The sequence below is a fragment of the Nycticebus coucang genome, chromosome 7 (assembly GCF_027406575.1).
Source record: "Nycticebus coucang isolate mNycCou1 chromosome 7, mNycCou1.pri, whole genome shotgun sequence".
NCBI lineage: Eukaryota > Metazoa > Chordata > Mammalia > Primates > Lorisidae > Nycticebus > Nycticebus coucang.
The window spans coordinates 105,907,512-105,929,331 of NC_069786.1; the positions used below are offsets into that span (position 1 = coordinate 105,907,512).

The 21,820-nt window shown below is 38.9% G+C and overlaps 1 protein-coding gene across 9 annotated transcripts in view; it reads left to right on the forward strand.

Moving 5' to 3' along the window:
* Positions 1–21,820, forward strand: part of PIKFYVE (phosphoinositide kinase, FYVE-type zinc finger containing) — a 109,094-nt gene that overhangs the window by 20,251 nt on the left and 67,023 nt on the right. For all 9 annotated transcript variants that reach the window (XM_053597627.1, XM_053597624.1, XM_053597623.1 and 6 more), the window contains 2 exons: positions 286–375; positions 17,542–17,680. In XM_053597627.1, the coding sequence (XP_053453602.1) occupies positions 286–375; positions 17,542–17,680 (229 nt within the window). The remainder of the gene's footprint in view (positions 1–285; positions 376–17,541; positions 17,681–21,820) is intronic.

Consider the following 21,820-nt stretch of genomic DNA (forward strand, 5'->3'; position numbering starts at 1 on the left):
TTTGTTATATTTAAGATAAAAATTAGGGAGGCGCCTGTGGCTCAAAGGAGTAGGGTGCCAGCCCCATATGCCGGAGGTGGTGGGTTCAAGCCCAGTCCCGGCCAGAAACTGCAAAAAAAAAAAAAAGAAAAAAAAAAGATAAAAATTAAAGAAGAACAAAAATGACTCAAAATCTCATTTTTGCAAGGAAAAATATTTAATCTGTTTTTAATGTTAAATTAACCTCATTGACATTGCCTTTTCCTGGCCGAAATAATCTCATTATTTTCCTATTTTTTTTTATAGTTTGATTCATCCAGATTCCTCAAATACTGCTCTTTCAACAAGACTTGTATCTGTTCAAGAGGATGCTGGGAAATCTCCTGCTAGAAATAGGTAAACTGCCAAATAAATTACACTGTATTCTGTGTCTATTTTTTAATTCTTTTCATAGTAATGAAAAGAACAAACATTAAAAAATGGTGAGATTGATTGTCATACTTTTTTAGCTCTAAAAGCTCAATTAATCTATCCTTTTCTTTTTGCTAGTTAGCTTTCACTGTTACTCTCTCAGTGGCTTTTTTCAGTGTTCTTCACTGGCTTCAGAGCTTGAAACCTAAAACATGTACTCTCTTCTTGTTTAATAAAAACTGAAGGATGTGAGGGAATGAACTATGTGGATGTTTTGTGGTATAGTGTGCCAAGAAAAACACAATAGCAAATTCCTGTGAGAGAACACAGCTGGCATGGAATAACGCAGAGTCCTATGTGGCTGTAGTAGGACAGTCTTAAAATTAGTGAGGACTTTTTCATTTATTCTGAATGAGATGGGAAGCTCTTGGAGAGTTATACTTTTTTGTTAATTTTTTAATTGTTTTGAAAAAATTTCAAACTTACAAAAAGTTATGGGAATAGAAAAATACATCTTTATGTATTCTTTGTTAAGATTTGCTAAATTACATTTTGCCTGTTTACTTTGTTACTTTTTATGTAGTCTACATACATTGGTTTTTGTTTTTTTGAACCATTGAAGAGTGAGTTGCAGACATCATCAATTTTTACATATTTTTAGTTAAAGTTTATTTTATTTATTATTTTGTTAATAAAAACTATTTTAATTGGTATATCCCTAGTTTATGCTGATTTTATAAGTACTTCAAAACAGTTGGTTTGCTCAGGTAGATTAAATATTCCACCTTGTTTATAGTTTTTTTTTTTTTTATTAAATCATAGCTGTGTACATTGATATGATCATGGGGCATCATTCACTAGCTTCACAGACCATTTGACACACTTTCATCACACTGGTTAACATAGTCTTCCTGGCAATCTCTCAGTTACTGTGCCAAGACACTTACATTCCACATTTACCAAGTTTCACATATATCCTTGTAAGATGCACCACAGGTGTAATCCCACCAATCCCTTTCCCTCTACCCATCTCCCCCCACCCTCCCCTCCCTTTCCCCCTTCCCCCTATTCTTAGGTTGTAACTGGGTTATAGCTTTCATGTGAAAACCATAAATTAGTTTCATAGTAGGGCTGAGTACATTGGGTACTTTTTCTTCCATTCTTGAGATACTTTACTAAGAAGAATATGTTCCAGCTCCATCCATGTAAACATGAAAGAGGTAAAGTCTCCATCTTTCTTTAAGGCTGCATAACATTCCATGGTGTACATATACCACAATTTATTAATCCATTCGTGGATCGATGGGCACTTGGGCTTTTTCCATGACTTAGCAATTATGAATAGGACTGCAATAAACATTCTGGTACAAATATCTTTGTTATGATGTGATTTTTGGTCTTCTGGGTATATGCCCAGTAGAGGGATTACAGGATTGAATGGCAGATCTATTTTTAGATCTCTAAGTGTTCTCCATATCTCTTTCTAAAAGGAATGTATTAATTTGCATTCCCACCAGCAGTGCAAAAGTGTTCCCTTTTCTCCACATCCGCGCCAACATCTCTGGTCTTGGGATTTTGTGATATAGGCTAGTCTCACTGGAGTTAGATGATATCTCAAAGTAGTTTTGATTTGCATTTCTCTGAAGATTAAAGATGATGAGCATTTTTTCATATGTCTGAAGGCTGCGCGCCTGTCTTCTTCAGAGAAGTTTCTCTTCAAATCCCTTGCCAAGCCTGCGATGGGATCCCTTGTTCTTTTCTTGCTAATGCATTTGAATTCTCTGTGGATTCTGGTTATTAAACTTTTGTTGGAGACATAACCTGCAAATATCTTCTCCCATTCTGAGGGCTGTCTGCTTGCTTTACTTGTTCTTGGCTGTGCAGAAGCTTTTTAGTTTGATCAAGTCCCAGTAGTGTATTTTTGAAGCTGCTTCAATTGCCCCGGGGGTCCTCCTCATAAAATACTCACCCAGACCCATTTCTTCAAGGGTTTTCCCTGCACTCTCTTCTAGTATTTTTATAGTTTTATGTCTTAAGTTTAAATCTTTGATCTAGTGAGAGTCTATTTTAGTTAATGGTGAAAGGTGTGGGTCCAGTTTCAGTCTTCTACAGGTTGCCAGCCAGTTCACCCAGCACCATTTGTTAAATAGGGAATCTTTTCCCCACTTAATGTTTTTAATTGGCTTGTCAAAGATTAAATAACGGTAAGTAGCTGGATGGGTACAAGAAACCAGGTTACACTGATTGCATTTGTGTCTTTCCCCCAAAAGGTGTGTCGTCACACACTGAGACCCCATCCCCCACCCTCCTTCCCTCTCTTTTTTCTTTCTTTCCCCTAACCCCTTCCCTTCTTCCCTCTTTCTGATATTCCTTTCCCCTACCTCCTTTTCCTCAATACTTGATATTCTTTTCCTCCCTTCTTCTCTCTCTCTCTGCTCTCTCCTTTCCCCCTCTCTCTGCTCTCTCCTTCCCCCACTCCCTACCATGTACTAGGTCATTAATTGTCATTATATCAAAATTGAATACGTAGGATTTATGCTTCTCCATTATTATGATGCTTTACTAAGAATAGTGTGTTCCACTTCGATCCAGGTTAATACAAAGAATGTAGAGCCTCCATCTTTCTTAAAGGCTGAATAGTATTCAATGGTAGACATTTACCACAGGTTATTAATCCATTCCTGGCTTGGTGGGCATTTAAGCTGTTTCCACATTTTGGCAATTGTAAATTGAGGTGCGATAACATTCTAGTGCAAGTGTCCTTATGATAAAAGGATTTTTTTCCTTTTGGGTAGATACCCAGTAATGGGATTGCAGGATCAAATGGATGGTCTAGCTTGAGTTCTTTGAGGGTTCTCCATACTTCCTTCCAACAAGGTTGTACTAGTTTGTAGTCCCATCAACAGTGTAAAAGTATTCCTTTCTCTCCACATCCGCGCCAGCATCTGCAGTTTTGAGACTTTGTGATGTGGGCCATTCTTGCTGGGGTTAGATGGTATCTCAGGGTGGTTTTCATTTGCATTTCTCTAATAATTAGGGACGATGAGCATTTTTTCATATGTTTGTTAGCCATTCATCTGTCTTCTTTAAAGAAGGTTCTATTCATCTCTTCTGCCCATTGATACATGGAATTGTTGGCTTTTTTCATGTGGATTACTTTGAATTCTCTGTAGTTCTAGTTATCAAGATTTGTCTGACTCAAAATATGCAAATATCCTTTCCCATTGTATAGGTTGTGTATTTGCTTTGGTTGTTGTCTCTTTAACGGTACAGAAGCTTTTCAGTTGAATTAAGTGCCATTTGTTTATTTTTGCTGTTGTGCAATTGCTATGGAAGGCTTCTTCATAAAGTCTTTTCCCGGGCTGATATCTTCCAGTGTTTTTCCTATGCTTTTTTTGAGGATTTTTATTGTTTCATGCCTTAATTTTAAGTCCTTTATCCATCTTGAATCAATTTTTGTGAGTGGAGAAAGGTGTGGGTCCAGTTTCACTCTTTTACATGTGGATATCCAGTTCTCCCAGCACCATTTATTGAATAGAAAGTATTTCCCTCAGTGTATGTTCTTGTTTGGTTTATCGAAGATTAGGTGGTTGTAAGATGTTAGTTTCATTTCCTGGTTTTCTATTCGATTCCAAATGTTTATGTCTTAATTTTTGTGCCAGTACCATGCTGTCTTGACCACTATGGCCTTGTAGTACAGCCTAAAATCTGGTATGCTGATGCCCCCGGCTTTGTTTTTATTACTAAGAACTGCCTTAGCTATATGGGTTTTTTTCTGCGTTTCCATACAAAACACAGAATCATTTTTTGCAAGTCTTGAAAGTACGATGTTGGTATTTTAATAGGAATGGCATTGAATCAGTAGATTGCTTTGGGAAGTATCCACATTTAACAATGTCGATAGTTCCCAGCCATGAGCATGGTATGTTCTTCCATTGTTAATATCCTCTGCTATTTCGTTTGTTAGAGTTTCATAATTTTCTTTACAGCAGTCGGTCCTTCACCTCTTTTGTTAGGTATATTCCTAGGTATTTCATTTTCTTTGAAGCTATGGTGAAGGGAGTTCTGTCCTAATTAGCCTCTCATCTTGGGTGTTATTGGTATATACAAGGTCTACTGACTTGTGGACATTGATTTTATATACTGAGACATTACTGTATTTTTTGATGACTTCTAGGAGTCTTGTGGTTGAGTCTTTGGGATTCCCTAAGTATAAGATCATGTCATCAGCAAAGAGGGAGAGTTTGACCTCCTCTGCTCCCATTTGGGTACCCTTTATTTCCTTCTCTTGCCTAGTTGTATTGCCTAGAACTTCCAGCACTATGTTGAATAGTAATTGTGACAGAGGACAACCTTGTCTGGTTCCAGTTCTAAGTGGAAAAGCTTTCAGTTTTACTCCATTCAGTAAAATATTAGCTGTGGGTTTGTCATAGTATAGCTTTGATCAGTTTTAGAAATGTGCCACCTATGCCTATACTCTTTAGTGTTCTAATTAAAAGATGCTGGATTTTATTGAATGCTTTTTCTGCATCTATTGAGAGGCTCATATGGTCTTTATTTTTGCTTCTGTTGATATGGTGAATAATGTTTATGCACTTGCATGTCAAATCAGGCTTGCATCCCTGGGATGAAACCTACTTGATCATGATGTCTGACTTTTTTGACGATAAGCTGTAACCTATTGGCTAGGATTTTGTTGAGAATTTTTTTTTTTTAATTTTTATTTTTACATATACATGTGTTAATTAGGTTTTCATTTTTTTGCCTTCACAAAATTAAAAAGACTTAAAATTTAATAACAATAACAATGTTTTAAGATAAGGACTAGAAACAACCTCATAAAGAACGAATGAACATAAATACATTCAGAAAAGGAATCAGACAATTGCTATGTCGAAATATTAAGCAATAATAATAATAATTCAAAGAAAGTAACAAAAGTAATAAAAGATTTGATTCTCTGTCAATTTTAAAGCTTAGCTTAGTGGGATATAGAATTCTGGGCTGGAAGTTGTTCAGTTTAAGTAGATTAAAGACAGATAACCATTGTCTTCTGGCCTGAAAAGTTTCATTAGAGAAGTCTGCGGTGACCCTGATTGGTTTGCCCCTGTAGGTCAGTTGGCACTTACTCCTGGCAGCTTGCAAAATCTTTACTTTTGTCTTGACTTTAGGTAGATTCATCACAGTGTGCCTTGGAGAAGCTCTGTTTGAATTGAGGCGACCAGGGGATCGATGTCCCTTTGAAAGGAGTATGTCAGAATCTTTTGTGATATTAGGGACGTTTTCATTTATAATATTCTCTAGTATGGCTTCCATTCCTCTGGCGCATTCTTCTTCCCCTTCTGGGATACCTATACCTCGTATATTTGAACGCTTCTTAGAGTCCCATAGTTCTATCAGTGAACGTTCTACTTTCTCTCTCTTCTCTTCTGCCTCTTTAACTATCTGAGTTATCTCAAGAGCTTTATCTGCTACCTCTGAGATTCTTGCTTCTGGATGGTCTAATCTGTTGTTGATACTTTCTTTTTTTTTAATTTTTAATTTTTTTTTATTTTAATTTCAGCTTCCTTGTTTATTCTTCTTTGTTTGAAGTACTCTTTTTTGTTGTTCATTTTCTTCTTCCTTTGGCGATGTTTTTGATGTTGGTAGAGACGGGGTCTTACTCTGGCTCAGTGCTGTTCATACTGGTCTCGAACCTCTGAGCTCAGGCAATCCACCCACCTCGGCCTCCCACAGTGCTGGGACTACAGGCATGAGCCACCACGCCCGGCCTGTTGTTGATACTTTCTATTGCATCCTTAAGTTCCCTAATTGACTATTTCAGTTCCTTCAGCTCTGCTATATCCTTTCTGTATTCTTTTAAGCAATCTTTTATCTCTTATTCAATTCTGTTTTTGGATTTCCAAAAACATCTTTTATCTCTCATTCGATTCTATTTTTGGATTTCCTTTTGGTTATTTTCTACTTCCTCAGCAATTTCCTTCCTTGTTTTTTGATTGTTTTCCACTTTCTCAGCAATTTCCTTTTTTGTTTTCATCATCTGTATTTTAAATTCCCTTTCTGTCATTTCTAACATTTCTTTATAGGAGTAGTCCTCTGCTGTAGCTACCTCGCGATCCCTAGAAAGGGTTGCTCTGAATTGGTATTTTGTATTACCAGGATTTTTCATGAGTGCTTTTTTGCATCTGTTTCCTTACCCTAATTACTCTTTCACTTCTTCTTGCTCTTTAAAGTTTTAATGAGTTCTTCTGGTAAAGGACCAGAAGGATGAGAAAATTGAATAGCAACAAGGGAAAAAAGATTTAAAAAAGAAAGAAAAAAGAGAAAGAAGAGGGGGTGAGTAAAAGGAAATATTGAAAAAAGAAGAAAGGCACTGAAAGAAAGAAACAGGAGTAATATAGGTGTATACTAGGGTACTATGACCCAACTTTGAAGACTCCCAACCTCTGGGGGTGCTGGGTTGGGTGATTCCCTTGAGGTCAACAGCTCTTTGCCATCCGGATCATACACAGTACCCCACCTCCACCAGGTAGAGTGGAAAGCCAAAAATACTATGAATCAAACCAAAAAAAAAAAAACAGGTAAGAACCCTTATGGGGTAACATTGGAGGAAAAAGAACAAATAATAGGGGCAGAAACACTGGCAAAAATGAAATTATAATTGTTAAAGAAGGAAAAAATGGAAGATTGTATTTAAATTGGGATAGTGAAAAAAAAAAAAGAGAGAGAGAAAAGAAAAAAAGGAAGAAAAATGCCAAGGAAAAATGTTGAAATTAAGAAAAGAAACAAAAAAGGAAAAACCCAAAAAACCCCCCAAAACCCCCAAACCGAGGAACCAAATAGTATATATATCTTGCTGAATATTGTCCGGGCAACAGATGATCTTCTGAGGTATAAGATGTTAATCACAATGTTGATACAGCTGTACGAGATTATGACTGGAGGCCTCTGCTGATCTCGCAGACCCCGCAAGCTTGCAAGTCCAAAAATGTCCTCAGCCCACTTAAAAGACACTCCAAACTATGAACCTTGGCCAAGCAGAAGCTTTCTAAGTAAAGCATTTATCCCTGAGATCTGTCCTGGTGTGGCTGCCTGCTTATCCGGTGTGCCAAGTCCTGACTCCCACTATGCCGCTGACGGGCCAAGGCTATTAATCTGCCACACTTGGAACTCTGCACTTCCCTAGTGTCTCAGTACCCTTCTTTGAGCAGCTCAGTCACTAGATGGCTCACCCAAGGTCTCCTGGCTGATCTGGGTGCTGCAACACACAAGGGCAGCTCTCCCATAGCAGCTGTGCCAGCAGCCCACAGCTGAATGATATTATCTCCCTTCCAACTCAGTGTCTCCAGGGGCCCCAGACAACGCCCAAAGTTGTCTGCACCCACTGGCCCAAGATCTCCCAAGACAGTTCAATTGAGTGCCCAGGTCCAAGAAAACCAAAATAGCCCACAGATAAGGCTTTTCCTGCTTGCAGTCTCGCTGTTGCTATGGGTACAGCTGTAGGCAGCCTCCGACCAAACAAATGCACCTACCACTTGCCAGATTTTCCACTACTTCTCTCCTCCTCGTGGGGTCCAGAAGTCTCTCACCGGCTTCCTGTGTCACCAAGGGGAAACCTCTGGGCAAAACCCACTCATCAGAGATGCCTGGAGTCTTCTCTCCCCACTCTCATTGCACCCGACTGCAGAGAAGCTGTTACTTGGCTGCCATCTTTATTGTCACAGCCCCTAGTGGCCCCTATGGCCCTGGTCTAGATCTCCGCGGGAAGTGATGCAGATTAGAAGTTCAAGCTTGCAGGAGGCGGGCTAACCTTGATTGCAGGGTAGCAACACTGACACATGCTGGATAGCGTCTGCTTTCCCTTCCAGCGCCTTCTCCAACCTTCACCAGCCTCTTGTTGAGAATTTTTTGCATCTATTTCATTAGTGAAATTGGTCTGAAGTTCTCCTTTTTAGTTGGGTCTTTTCCTGGTTTTGATGTCAGGGTAATGTTTGCTTCATTGAACGTGTTGGGGAAGATTCCTTCCTTCTCAATTTTTTGGAATAATTTCTGCCGTATGGGAATAAGCTCTTCTCTGAAGGTTTGATAGAAATAGGGTGTGAAGCCATCCGGAACAGCACATTTTTTTGTTGGGAGATTTTATTGTTTCTTTTTTTTTTTTTTTTTTTTTTTTTTTTTTTTGTAGAGACAGAGTCTCACTGTACCGCCCTTGGGTAGAGTGCCGTGGCGTCACACGGCTCACAGCAACCTCTAACTCTTGGGCTTACGCGATTCTCTTGCCTCAGCCTCCCGAGCGGCTGGGACTACAGGCGCCCGCCACAACGCCCGGCTATTTTTCTGTTGCAGTTTGGCCGGGGCTGGGTTTGAACCCGCCACCCTTGGCATATGGGGCCGGCGCCCTACTCACTGAGCCACAGGCGCCGCCCGATTTTATTGTTTCTTTGATCTCAGTGCTTGAAATTGGTCTGTGCAGGAGATTTATTTCTTCCTGGCTAAGTCTAGGGAGAGGGTGTGATTCCAAATATTGATCCATTTCCTTCATATTGTCAAATTTCTGGGCATAGAGTTTCTGGTAGTATTCAGAGATGATCTCTTGTATCTCTGTGGCATCAGTTGTTATTTCCCCTTTGTCATTTCTGATTGAGGTTACTAGAGATTTTACTTTTCTATTTCTAGTTAGTCTGGCCAATGGTTTATCTATTTTATTTATTTTTTCAAAAAACCAACTCCTTGTTTCATTAATTTTCTGAACGATTCTTTTGTTTTCCGTTTCATTAATGTCTGATTTAATTTTGGATATTTCTTTTCTTCTACTGGGCTTAGGCTTAGATTGTTCTTTTTCCAATTCCGTAAGATGGCTTGTGAGTTTGTTGATGTGTTCTCTTTCTGTTTTTTGAATGTAGGCATCTAAAGCGATAAATTTTCTTCTTAGGAATGCTTTTGCTGTATCCTACAGGTTTCGGTAGCTTGTGTTTTCATTGTTGTTATGCTCAAGGAAGTTAATGATTTCCTCTTTTATTTCTTCCTGCACACAACTGTCATTCAGCATAAGTTTGTTTAATTTCCATGCCTTTGTGTGGGTTGAACATTTTTGTTGGAGTTGAGTTCCGTCTTTAGTGTCTTGTGGTCTGAGAAGATACAAGGTAAAATTTCAATTCTTTTGATTCTGTTGAGGTTTGTTTTGTGTCCTAGGATATGATCAATTTTGCAGAATGTTCCATGGGGTGCTGAGAAGAATGTATATTCTGTAGGTTTGAGATGGAGTGGTCTATATATATCTATCAAGCACAGTTGTTCTAGGGTCTCCTTTAAGCCCCTTATATCATTTTTAAATTTCTGTTCAGAGGATCTGTCCAGCTCTGTAAGAGCAGTGTTAAAGTCCTCTATTATTATGTTGTTATAGGATATCATACTGCTCAGACTAATTAAGGTCTGTTTCAAGAATTTGGGAGCATTTAAGTTGGGTGTATAAATATTTAGAATTGAAATGTCTTCTTGTTGTATTTTTACCTTGACCAATATGAAGTATTTTGTCTTTTTTGTTTTAGTTGCTTTAGATCCACATGTATCTGAAAATAAGATTGCCACTCCTCTTTTGTTCTGAATTCCGTTTGACTGAAAAATTGTCTTCCTACCCTTAACCCTGAGTTTTAATTTGTCTTTTGAGGCTAGGTTTCCTGCCGACAGCAAACAGATGGCTTGTGTTTTTTAATATAATCAGCCAATCTATGTCTCTTCAGTGGGGAGTTCAAGCCATTAAGATTTATTGAGATAATCAATAATTGTGGTAGTGTTCTATTCATCTTATTTTGTGAAAGTCCATTGGTTAGTTTTGTCTTTTGCATCATTGTGGAAGCTAGGTTCTGTCCTTTAATTTCTGTATGCTTACTTTGCTGGTGGTCCATTGTGATGGTCAGTGTGTAGAACAGGTTGAAGTATTTCCTGTAGAGCTGATCTTGTTATGGCAAACGTCCTCAGTGTTTGCATATCAGTAAAAGATTTGATTTCTCTGTCAATTTAATTTAATTTAATTTTGTATTAGAGACGGAGCCTCAAGCTGTCTCCGTGGGTAGAGTGCCATGGTGTCACAGCTCATAGCAACCTCTAACTCTTGGGCTCAAGTGATTCTCTTGCCTCAGCCTCCCAAGTAGCTGGGACTACAGGCATCCACCACAATGCCCGGCTATTTTTTTTTTTTTTTATTGTTGTTGTTGCCGTAGTCATTGTTGTTTCAGCTGGCCCAGGCTGGGGTTCGAACCTGCCAGCCTCAGTGTATGTGGCTGGCACCCTAACCCACTGACCTATGGGCGCTACCCTTCTCTGTCAATTTTAAAGCTTAGCTTAGTGGGATGTAGAATTCGGGGCTGGAAATTGTTTTAAGTAGATTAAAAGTAGATCATCATTGTCTTCTGACTTGAAAAGTTTCTTTAGAGAAGTCTGCTGTCACTCTGATGGATATGCCCCTGTAGGTCAATTGGCGCTTACTCCTGGCAGCTTGCAAAATCTTTCTTCTGTCTTGACTTTGGACAGGTTCATCACAATGTGTCTTGGAAAAGCTCTATTGGAGAAGCTCTATTAGAGTTGAGGTGATGTGGGGTCCAATATCCCTCTGTAAGGAATGTATCAGAATCTTTGGTGATATTAGGAACATTTTCATTTATAATATTCTTTAGTATGGCTTCCATTTCTCTGGCACATTCTTCTTCCCCTTCTGGGATACCTATAACTCGTATGTTTGAACGCTTCATAAAGTCCCATAATTCTGTCATTGAACGTTCTACTTTCTCTCTCTCCTTTTTGCCTCTTTAACTACCTGAGTTATCTTAAGAGCTTTGTCCTCTACCTCTGAGATTCTTTGTTCTGCTTGGTCTAATCCAGGGGTCCTCAAATTGTGGCCCGTGGGCCACATGAGGTGGTGTGATTGTATTTGTTTCCGTTTTGTTTTTTTACTTCAAAATAAGATATGTGCAGTGTGCATAGGAATTCATAGTTTTTTTTATTTAAACTATAGTTCGGCCCTCCAGTGGTCTGAGGGACAGTGAATTGGCCCCCTGTTTAAAAAGTTTGAAAATGCCTGGTCTAATCTCTTGTTGATATTTTCTATTGCATCTTTAAGTTCCCTAATTGACTGCTTCAGTTTCTTCAGCTCTGTTATATCCTTTCTATATTCTTCATAATGTTCATCTCTTATTCGATTCTATTTTTGGATTTCCTTTTGGTTATTTTCTACTTTCTCAGCAATTTCCTTCATAGTTTTCATCTTCTGTACTTTAAATTATCCTTCTGTCATTTCTAACATTTCTTTATAGGTGGAATCCTCTCCAGTAGCTACCTCTTGGTCCCTTGGCAGGGGGATTCATATTCTGGACTGGTGTTTCATGTTGCCAGGATTTTTCTGCTGATTCTTCCTCATGAGTGTTTTCTTTTATCTGTTTCCTTGCCCTGATTTTCCTTTCACTTCCTCTTGCTCTTTAAGTTACTGTGCCTCTGGCCTAAGGTTTTGATGAGTCCTTTTGGTACAGGACCAAAAGGATGAGAAGATTGAAAATTAAGAAGGGAAAAAATATTAGTAAAAAAAAAAAGAAAGAAAGAAGAGGGAGTGAGTAAAAGGGAATATTGACAAAAAAGAAGAGAGGCACAGAAAGAGGGAGATAGGAGTATAAAGGTGTACAGTAGGCTACTTTGACCCAACCTTAAAACCCCCCAACCTCCGGGGGTGCTGGGTTGGATGATTCCCTTGAGTTCAGTAGCTCTTTTCCATCCTTTTCAGACACAGTGCCCCACCTCCACCAAATAGAGAGGAAAGACAGAAATACTATTAATCAAACCAAAACAACAAAACCTTAAAGGATAAAATTGGGGGGGAAACCAAACAATGGGGGCAGAAACACTACTAGCAAAAATGAATTTCTTATAAAGAAGGCAACAATGGAAAGTTATATTTAAACTAGAAAAATGAAGAAAGAAAGGGGAAAAAAAGAAAAGAAAAATCTAGAGGGAAAATGTTGAAACAAACAAACAACCAACAATAAAAGCAAAGCAGTACATATATCTTGCTGAATACCGTCTGGGCAGCAGGTGTTCTGGGGTATGAGATGTTAATCACAAGGCTGATACAGCAGAATGAGATGCAGACTGGAGGTCTCTGCTGCTTTCTCAAACCCTGCAGTGTTGAGAACCTAAATCTCTCCTCAGCCCGCTTAAAAGGCACTTAAAACCATTAATCTTGGCTGAGCTGAAGTTTTCTCGGGAAACCACTTTTCACTGGGATCTCTTCTGAAGTGGCTGCCCTCTTATCCAGTGTGCCAAAACCCATCTCACACTATGCCCCTGAGGGTCGAGGTTGCATGGCAGCCCTGCTACTGCCAAAGACTGAAATCTTTGCTGTTTCTCAGCGTCTCAGTCCTGGCTTTTGGCGCTGCTTAGTCACTAGATCACTTGCCCAAGGTCTCCTAGCCAGACCCTGTCTCTGCAACCCTGAGGGCAAGGGCAGAACCTCCGGGGGCAACTGTCCCATAATGGCTGTGCATGGCCCACAGCTGATAGCTCCCTTCAGGCTCAGTGGCTCAGTCCGGGTCCCTAGACAAATGGTTAAAGTCATCCAAATTCTCACCCAAGTTCTCCCAAGGTAGTTCAACCAAGTGCCCAAGTCCAAAAAGACAGAACAGCCCACAGGGAAAGCCTTCCGCATTGCAATCTCGCCGCTGTTACTTACAGCAGTGGCAGCTACAGCCTCAGACCGAACGCACGCAACCACTTGCCAGTTCTCCACTGCTTTTGTCCTTCTCCTGGGGTCCAGAAGTCTCTCACTGTCTCCCTGTGTCCCCCAAAGGCATGTTTCTGGGCAGATCCCACAAGCCAGAGATGCCTGGAGTCTTCTCTCCTCAATCTCACTGGGCCTGGTTGCAAAGAAGCCATTACCTTGCTGCCATCTTGCTCCCTCCCTCAAAGTTTATTTTTAGGTTCACTGCAAACTTGAACAGAGTGTAGTTTCCTTGTAGTTTCTTTCCACATATGTGCACAATCTTCATGACACATGCCCAAATGCATCACAGTGTTATGTTATAGTCAGTGAACCTACATCAACACGTCATTATCATCTGAAGTGCATAATAGTTAACTTTAGGGCTCACTCTTTGTATTGTATGTTCTGTGGCTTTGGGCAAATGTATAATGTATAATGATCCACCATTATAGTGTTATGTAGAATAGTTTCTTTGCTGTGTTCTTCCTGTTCATTCCTTTCTCTCAGCAACATGGCAGTTGCTGATTTTTTTTTTTTTTTTTTTACTGTCTATATAGTTTTGTTTTTTCCAGAATGTCACATAGTTGGAATCATACAACGTGTAGAATTTTCAGATTGGCTTCTTTCACTTTAGTAATACACATTTAATTTTTCTCCATGTCTTTTCATGACTTCTTTTTAGTGCTGAATAACATTCCATTGTCTGGATATGCCATAGTTTGTTTTCTTTGCTTCCAAGTTTTATTAGTAATGAGTAAGGCTGCTACAAACACTTTTGGATAGGTTTTTGTGTGGGCATAGTTTCTAATTAATTTGGGTAAATACCAAGGAGCATGATTAGTATTTATGCTGGACCAGCCTTGCATAGTTGAGATAAATCCCAGTTGGTTGTGATATATGCATTTTTTTATACGTTGTTGGATTGTATTTTTACTCTTTTGTTGGGGATTTTGTATCTGTGTTCATAAGAGATACTGGACTATAATTTTCTTTTGTTCTCATGTCTTTGCTTTAGGTAGTAAGGTAATGCTCCCCCCTTAGAATGAGTTAGGAAATAGTCCCGCTGATTCTCTCTTTGGGAAAACATTGTGGAGAATTGATATAATTCCTTCCTTACATGTTTGGTAGAATTCTCCAGGGAACCCATCTGTGCCTGGTTATCTCTGTTTTGGAAGGTTATTAGTTACTGATTCAACTTCATAGATGTAGGCCTAAATTGTCTATTTTCTTGCATCATTTTTGCCATGTGATTGTGTTTTTCAAGGCATTGGTCCTTTTAATGTCCAAGGGATTTTTAGTGATGTCCCTCTCTTTCTTTTCTGATATTAGTAATGTGTGTTTTCTCTCTCTCTTTTTTTTTTTAGTCTGGCTAAAAGCTTACCAATTTTGTTTATCTTTTCAAAGAAACAGCTTTGATTTTATTGATTTTTTTCCCTATTGATTCCTGTTCTCAATTTCATTTACTTCTGCTCTAATTTTTATTATTTTTTTCCTCTACTTTCTTTGAATTTTATAGGCTCTTTTTTCCTACTTTCCTAATGTGGAAGGTTAGGTGATTAATTCCAAATTTTCTTTTTTCAAAAAAAAAGTGAAGTGGGGCGGTGCCTGTGGCTCAGTGACTAGAGTCCTGGCCCCATACACTGAGGGTGGTGGGTTCAAACCTGGCCCTGGCCAAACTGCAACAAAAAATAGCTGGGTGTTGTGGTGGGCATCTGTGGTCCCAGCTACTTGGGATACTGAGGCAAGACAATCGCCTAAGCCCAAGAATTGGAGGTTGCTGTGAGCTGTGACATCACAGCACTCTATCGAGGGCAACAAAGTGAGACTCTGTCTCTAGGAAAAAAAAAAGTGAAGTGAATGACAATAATGATACAAGAGATAGGAGGAAGAAACTGGGAATATTTTGCAATTACACTGTACTTGGACTACTTGTGAAGTGGTATAGTATTATTTGAAAATGGACTTGGATTACTTTGAAGGGTATATTGAAAACTCTAGAACAATCCCTGAAAAAAGGGAAAAAGAATAATTAATGTGCTAAAAAAGGAGAGAAATGTTCAATTAAAACCATAAAGGCAGGCCTGATGTGTCCCATGCCTGTAATCTCCCCAAATTCCTGGGCTCAAGTGATCCTCCTGCCTCAGTCTCCCAAGTAGCTGGGTGTGTATTTATTTAGTAGAGATGGGGTCTTGTTCTTGCTCAGGCTGGTCTCAAACTCCTGAGTTCAAGTGCTCCCCCTGCCTCGGTTTCCCAGAGTGTTAGGATTACAGGTGTGAGCCACCGTGCCTGGGCCCTGAGAACATCTTCATTTCTCACTTTTGAAGGGTATGTTTGTAGAGGGTAGAATTCTAGGCTGGTGGCCTTTGTTTTTTTCTTTAACACTTTAAATACAGTAGAACCTCCATAGTAGACCACCTCCCCACATTGACCACCTTCTTAAGTTGACAAAATTTTCAAAGACCGGATATGCACCACATGTATGTGATCAGTGCAGCAGACTTAGTTCCTTATGCTGATCACGTCCATATATTGTTCAGTTTGTGATCAACTTAGAGGTTCTACTGTATTTCATTTACTCTTCGTGCATGGTTTTTGAGAAAAAGTACATGTAATTGTTATCTTTAATCCTCTAGAGTTAAGGTATTTTTTTCCTCTGGGTTCTTTCAAGAGTTTTTCTTTATTTTTGATTTTTTTGCCGTTTGAATATACTTCATTATACTTAAGAGTAGTCTTGGGCATTTTTCCTCTTCAGCGTTCTCTGAGCTTTCTGTATCTATGGTTTAGTGTCTGGCGTTAATTTTGGGAAATTCTGTCATTTTTACTTCAAACACTGCTTCAGTTCCTTATGCACTTTCTACTTTTTCTAATATTCCCATTATATGAATATTGTCTTTTTTAGTTTTCCCACAGTTGTTGGATATTCTATTTTGTTTTTTCAGTCTTTTTCTTTTTTTCTTTTTAGTTTTGGTATTTTCTGTTGAGGTTTCCTCAAGTTCAAAGATTCTTTCCTCAGTCCTGTTTAGTCACTAATGAGCCCGTGAATGCATTCTTCCTTTCTGTTAGTGTTTTTGACTTCTTGCATTTCCTTTTTGATTTTTCCTTAAAATATCCATCTCTCTGCTTGCATTATCTGTTTGGTCTTGCATGTTGTCTCTTTAAAATCCTTAGCATATTAATCATAGATTCTTAAATTTCCTGGACTAATAAGTCCAGCATTCATGCCACTTCTGACTGTTTTTGATGCCTGTTCAGTGTCTTCAAATTGTCTTTTTTGCTTTTTTGAGTGTATCTTATAATTTTTTCTTGAAAGGTGACATGATGTACTTGGTAAAAGGAACTATCCTGAACAGGTCTTTAGTAAGGTAGTGACAAGATGCACAGGGAGGTGCAGTGCTTGATACTTCTATGATGAAGTCTCATGGTGAGCTTGTGTCCCTGGCCTGGGAACTTGTTCAGTGCTTCTCAGTTTCTGTCTCCCTTAGGTGAGACAGGATGGCTGGAGGGGGCTGGTGTTGTCTATTTCCTTTCCCCCATTTGGGAGGCAAGAAGAAAGGAATTCTTTTTTTTTTTTTTTTTTTGAGAGAGAACCTCACGCTGTCGCCCTGGGTAGAGTGCTGTGGCATCACAGCTCACAGCAACCTTCAACTCCTGGGCTCAAGCTATTCTCTAGCCTCTGCCTCCCAAGTAGCTGGGACTACAGGTGCCCACCACAACGCCTGGGTATTTTTTGGTTGTAGCCATCGTTGTTTGGTGGGCCTGGGCTGGATTGGAACCCACCAGCTCAGGTGTATGCGGCTGGTGCCTTAGCTGCTTGAGCCTCAGGCACCGAGCCAAGAAAGGAATTCTTTTTGGGGGCAAGACATTTTGCTTGGTAGGGTTCAAAATTAGTGTTTCCTATTAGATTGATTCCAGGTATTCAACAATAAGAACCATTCTTAGTTCATGGACTATATAACAACAGGAGACTAGGTGGATTTAGCTTGTAGGCCATAGTTCCCTGACCCTGATATGCAAAATAATTTAGTTGTCGTTTTTTTATTTGACAAAAAAAAAAAAATACCACTGATCTGTAGCAATTTAACAAGAAGACTTTGTATATAGTTCCATTGAAATATTACTGATATATGAACTATATAATTGATTTCCTGTAATTTTTTCATAATTTATTTTAAACTTATTTCTAAATAATTTTAGACTCACATAGAATTGTAAATATAGTACAGAGAGTTTCTGAATATCCTTTCCCCACTTTCCTCCAATGATAACATCATATATAATCGTCATAACTACTTTTTGAAGTTCTCTTAACATTAGCAAGTAAGCATTTATTTAAAAATGAATTTTCTCTGTAACTTTTGTGATGATGAATTTAAATCTGTGATTTCACTTTCTGTTTTTATTTCCAGATCAGCCAGCATTACTAACTTGTCATTGGATCGATCTGGTTCTCCTATGGTACCTTCATATGAAACGTCTGTCAGTCCCCAGGCTAACCGAACGTATGTTAGAACAGAGACCACTGAGGACGAACGCAAAATTCTTCTGGTACTGGTTCAGCATCTTTGACCCAACTCTCGTTTCGATCATAGAGACTGTTTATTTCACTGATGCTTTTTTAAAAGAAATATATTAATGAGTAGTAAGCATATCAATTAAACAGAGCAGTAGTTAGCTTAAGTTTTTACTAAGATCACCTGAGGAATAGGTCAAGCATTCTGAACTCATTGCATAAATATTTTCTTTATACCTTTCATCTGATAAGATGACAGTTCAGTTGTCTACATAATAAGAGCACTTTACTTTTAGTTAGGTCCCAGATAGCTATTTAAACTTGGAAACATGTTTCTCATATACATGGAAAACTTTTCAGACATTTAATACTGTATGTTTATATGTGATAATAATTAGTTGCTTCTTGAATTTACCTATTTGTAAAATACTAAGTTTTTAGTCATTCACCTAAGAGTGACTCAAAGAAATGGAAGATAATGACTTTTGGCTTTAAGTTTATAAGGTAGAAATAGGAGACAGGTGCTGTGACATATAGTTAGTCCCAGCTACTTGCAAGACCGAGGTGAGAGGATTGCTTGAGGCCATGAGTTGGGCTGTAGTGTACTATAATTGAGCATGTGAATAGCTGCTGCACTCCTGTCTGGGCAACAGAGAATCAGTCTCTGGTGGGGGGGGGGAAATTAGAAATAATATGAATAGGGCAATTTTTAATAGTAAAAGAAGTAATACTTTAATAATGACAAAAAGTACCAAATGAATAATATCACCATAAGTTACATTAGAATCAAAAAATAGAAAGGTCATTACTTGTGAAGGAGTTAAGATGGGCTTTAAACCAAAAAACTTGAACTGGGCCTTTAAAGGTGGATTGGATTTGGATAGGCAGTGAGTGAAAGGTGGGGCACTCGACCGGCAAAGATCTCACAGACCATCAGAGGCTTGTACAAAAGGTTTTTATTGGCAGGAGAGGGATGCTGCAGAGCAGCACCAAGGAGGAGAGAAAAGAAGAGAGAGAGAGAGGGGAGAAAAGAGAGAGAGAGGAAAGGGGGTGGGGGAGAGATGGAGACCAAGCGAGAGAGAGGAGAGAGGAGAGAGAGAGCATGTGTGCGAGAGCAAGCTATATAGGTTTGGTTAGGGGAAGTCTTAGAATGGTGATGGGAGGGTAGAATAGCCAATAAGGAGTTACTGCCCTGGTTGGAAGAGGTGGTAGGGGCAGGCCATAGTTAATCTTGGTCTGTAGAAAGTAGGAGGGGCTTTCTCTGGGGCAATTACCTAACATTCCTCCCTTCTTGATGTGTTAAAAATAGGGGGTCAGCCTTGGGATAGGGGATTTAGAGTTCTCTCTTCTGTGGTTTCTTCCTGCTGAGAGAGGCTTGTAGTTTCAATTGGCCAACTAGAGGATGATTCTGATTTTTTTTTTTGTTGGGAGGATGTAAGTTTTTGCTTTCAGACTGTCCTTTTAGTGGTGGTTGTTTAGAAGTGGTGTTTAGGAAAGTCTTGTGGTTCGGAGTAGCGTAGTCCATTCACGAAGAATAGTTTCTCTTGTTGTAGGTTTGGAGTACTAATTGAGTACCTGTTGAAATAACTTTGAGAGTTGAGTTTAAATAAAACGAGTTATTGAGTAGGAAATGTTAGCTGTTTCTGTGTCTATGTTAGCTGTGATTCCCACTGCTGCCAGTAAGGAAAGTATGGCAACTTGGGCAGCTCGTTTCATATGCGATGTTGGATAGAGAGAAAGAGGAGGCACTGGAACAGATTCATCTCCTGCAATAATTTTAAAATCAGGTAGTAGTATAATTATGGAACAGATACTTTGAATGTGGATAGGGGGAGTTCGGTATAATTTTTTCCTGCAAAGAAACTGGAAGGAAGGATGGCACTTTCTGTGTAACTTCTTTTTTGGTTTGAAAGAGAAAGTGACTATATTAGAGCACTTTGATAGGTTTAGGCCTGATAGGGGAGTGGTGCCGGTAAAGTTGAAGTAAAGAGGGTATGACTGGATGACTTGATTGAGTGAGGGTACAAAAGGTTTAGTTTCATGTGTGTAAGTTGTTAAATTAAGAGATGTGGGGTCTGAAAGGTTGAGAGATAAAATGTTAGGAATGATGACTGGGGTGGTTTGAAGTTTAGTGTAAGAGACCTTGAAGATTTAATTTAATTCAGTAGCCCAGTTTATGTTTAGGGTGATGTTTTAAAAGCGAGTATATTCGTAAGATGGAATTATAGGTTAGATTAAGATTTAGTTGGGGTGTGAGGGTGGAGAGATTGAAATTTCAGATTTGATTTTGGCTAATTTCTTCTTTTAAAATTTGAGAATGAGTTTTAATGATTTTGATAATATCTATTAAAGGAGGGGGGATAAATTTTGGTTTTAATACTGTTATGGTGAGTTCGTAAAAGTATGGCTAAGGGCATGGAAAAGTAGTTTTTGATAGTTGTATATTGGTGTCGGCGACCTTCCAGGGGGCTATGGATTCACAGCCCCAATAGGCACATCCTTTTCTACATTTTGAGTTAGGATTTTGAGTACTGCAAGCATATATTTGGAGGGTGTAGTTTAGATAACAATGTTTGCATAAAGCGACTAAGGTATATGAATCACCTTTAAATAATTCACATAAGGTGACATTAAATAATATATTAGAGTGATTTGATATTTTAATTAATGTTTTGTTAATAGAGGTGTGATATGATTTCCAGGTGTTAGACCACGAGTCGATGTGTAATTTTCATATTTCTTCTCAGTGGCCAGAGAGTGAGAGAAGTTGAGGGTTTTGTAATTGAGACCCGTAAGTATTAGGAGAGGTTATTAGGAATAAGAAAATTATGAGAGGTACTTTAGGAAGGTAAGAGAATACTTTATGAATATGGAGTAAAGGGATAAGAGAGTATTTTGTTTTTGTGATTATGGTGGAGTAATGGTGATTGGATTAATTTTAAAGAGTAATATTAGGAGTATAGTTATTACTATGAATATGTCTATTGGTGAGCATTAAAGGAGGTAATGATTGAAATTTTATGAGACATATCTTTTAGAGCGTTGGGACCTCAGGTGGAGGATGAATTTCCGTTTCCTGGATCTCTGGGATCTAAGTGAGTTTAAGCTTTAGGGGGCCTGTTTCTTGAGCTGAGTATGAGGGAAGATTTTTAGGTGTTGTCTGTTGACCTGTAGTAATAGTTGGATTAAGGAAAGGCTTAGTGCGAGATATATGAAACTATCCAGGAAATGAGGCTAATTTTACTGCAGTGGGTGTTGATAAAATTACTCCATGAGGTCCTTGCCATTTTGGCTCAAGTAGTTTTTTTGGGATGATTAGGAGGACCTACAAGAACTTGATCTCCTAGGTGAAAGGAGGTGGGTAATGAAGGTGTTGGGATAGGAAGAAGTGTGTCTGTTTGTTTCCATAAAAGGGATTGGATATACTGAAGAAGAGAGGATAAGATGAAGGGAGATAATGGGCTATCTGATGGTGTAAGTCCTGGAGGAAGAATGGGTCTACTAAACATTAATTCAAAAGGAGAGAGGTTGGAGGGTTTCTTTGGAAGGGAATGTAGGCGTAGAAGTGTCAGGGGTAGAAGAGTGATCCAGTCTAAGTGAAGTTCAAGGGAAAGTTTGGTTAATATAGATTTTAGGCATCTGTTAGACCTTTCAAGCTTCTCTGAAGATTGAGGATAGAAAGGAATATGGAAATGTCAGGGGATACCTAAGGCTTTGGTGAAGGTTTGAGAAATGGTGGAGGTGGATTCAGGTTCGTTGTTGGACTGTAAAGAACAAGGGATTCCAAAGTGGGGAATAGTGTCTTGGAGTATGATAGAGGTAACAGTGGTAGTCCTCTTGTTTGTAGTAGGAAAGGCTTTAATTTAATTTGAGAAGGTATTTATTAATATTAAGAGGTATTTATAGTATTTGATTTTAGGTATGTGTGTGAAATTAAGTTGGTGGTTTGTTTTAGGAAGAAGTTCCCTAGCCTGGTGAGTTGGAAAGTGTGGGAGGTGAGACTTTGTTTGTGGGTTAGAGCACTGGTAGATTTCATAGGATGCTGGAAGTTGATTCAGAAACTCTGAATCTATTTGTGAGAGAGGAAAGAAAGCTTTAAGAAATTGTAGTAAAGTTTGAGAGTTGGGGTGAAATAACTTGTGGAGGTAGATGAGGAGGTCATGAGTGGGAGGTTG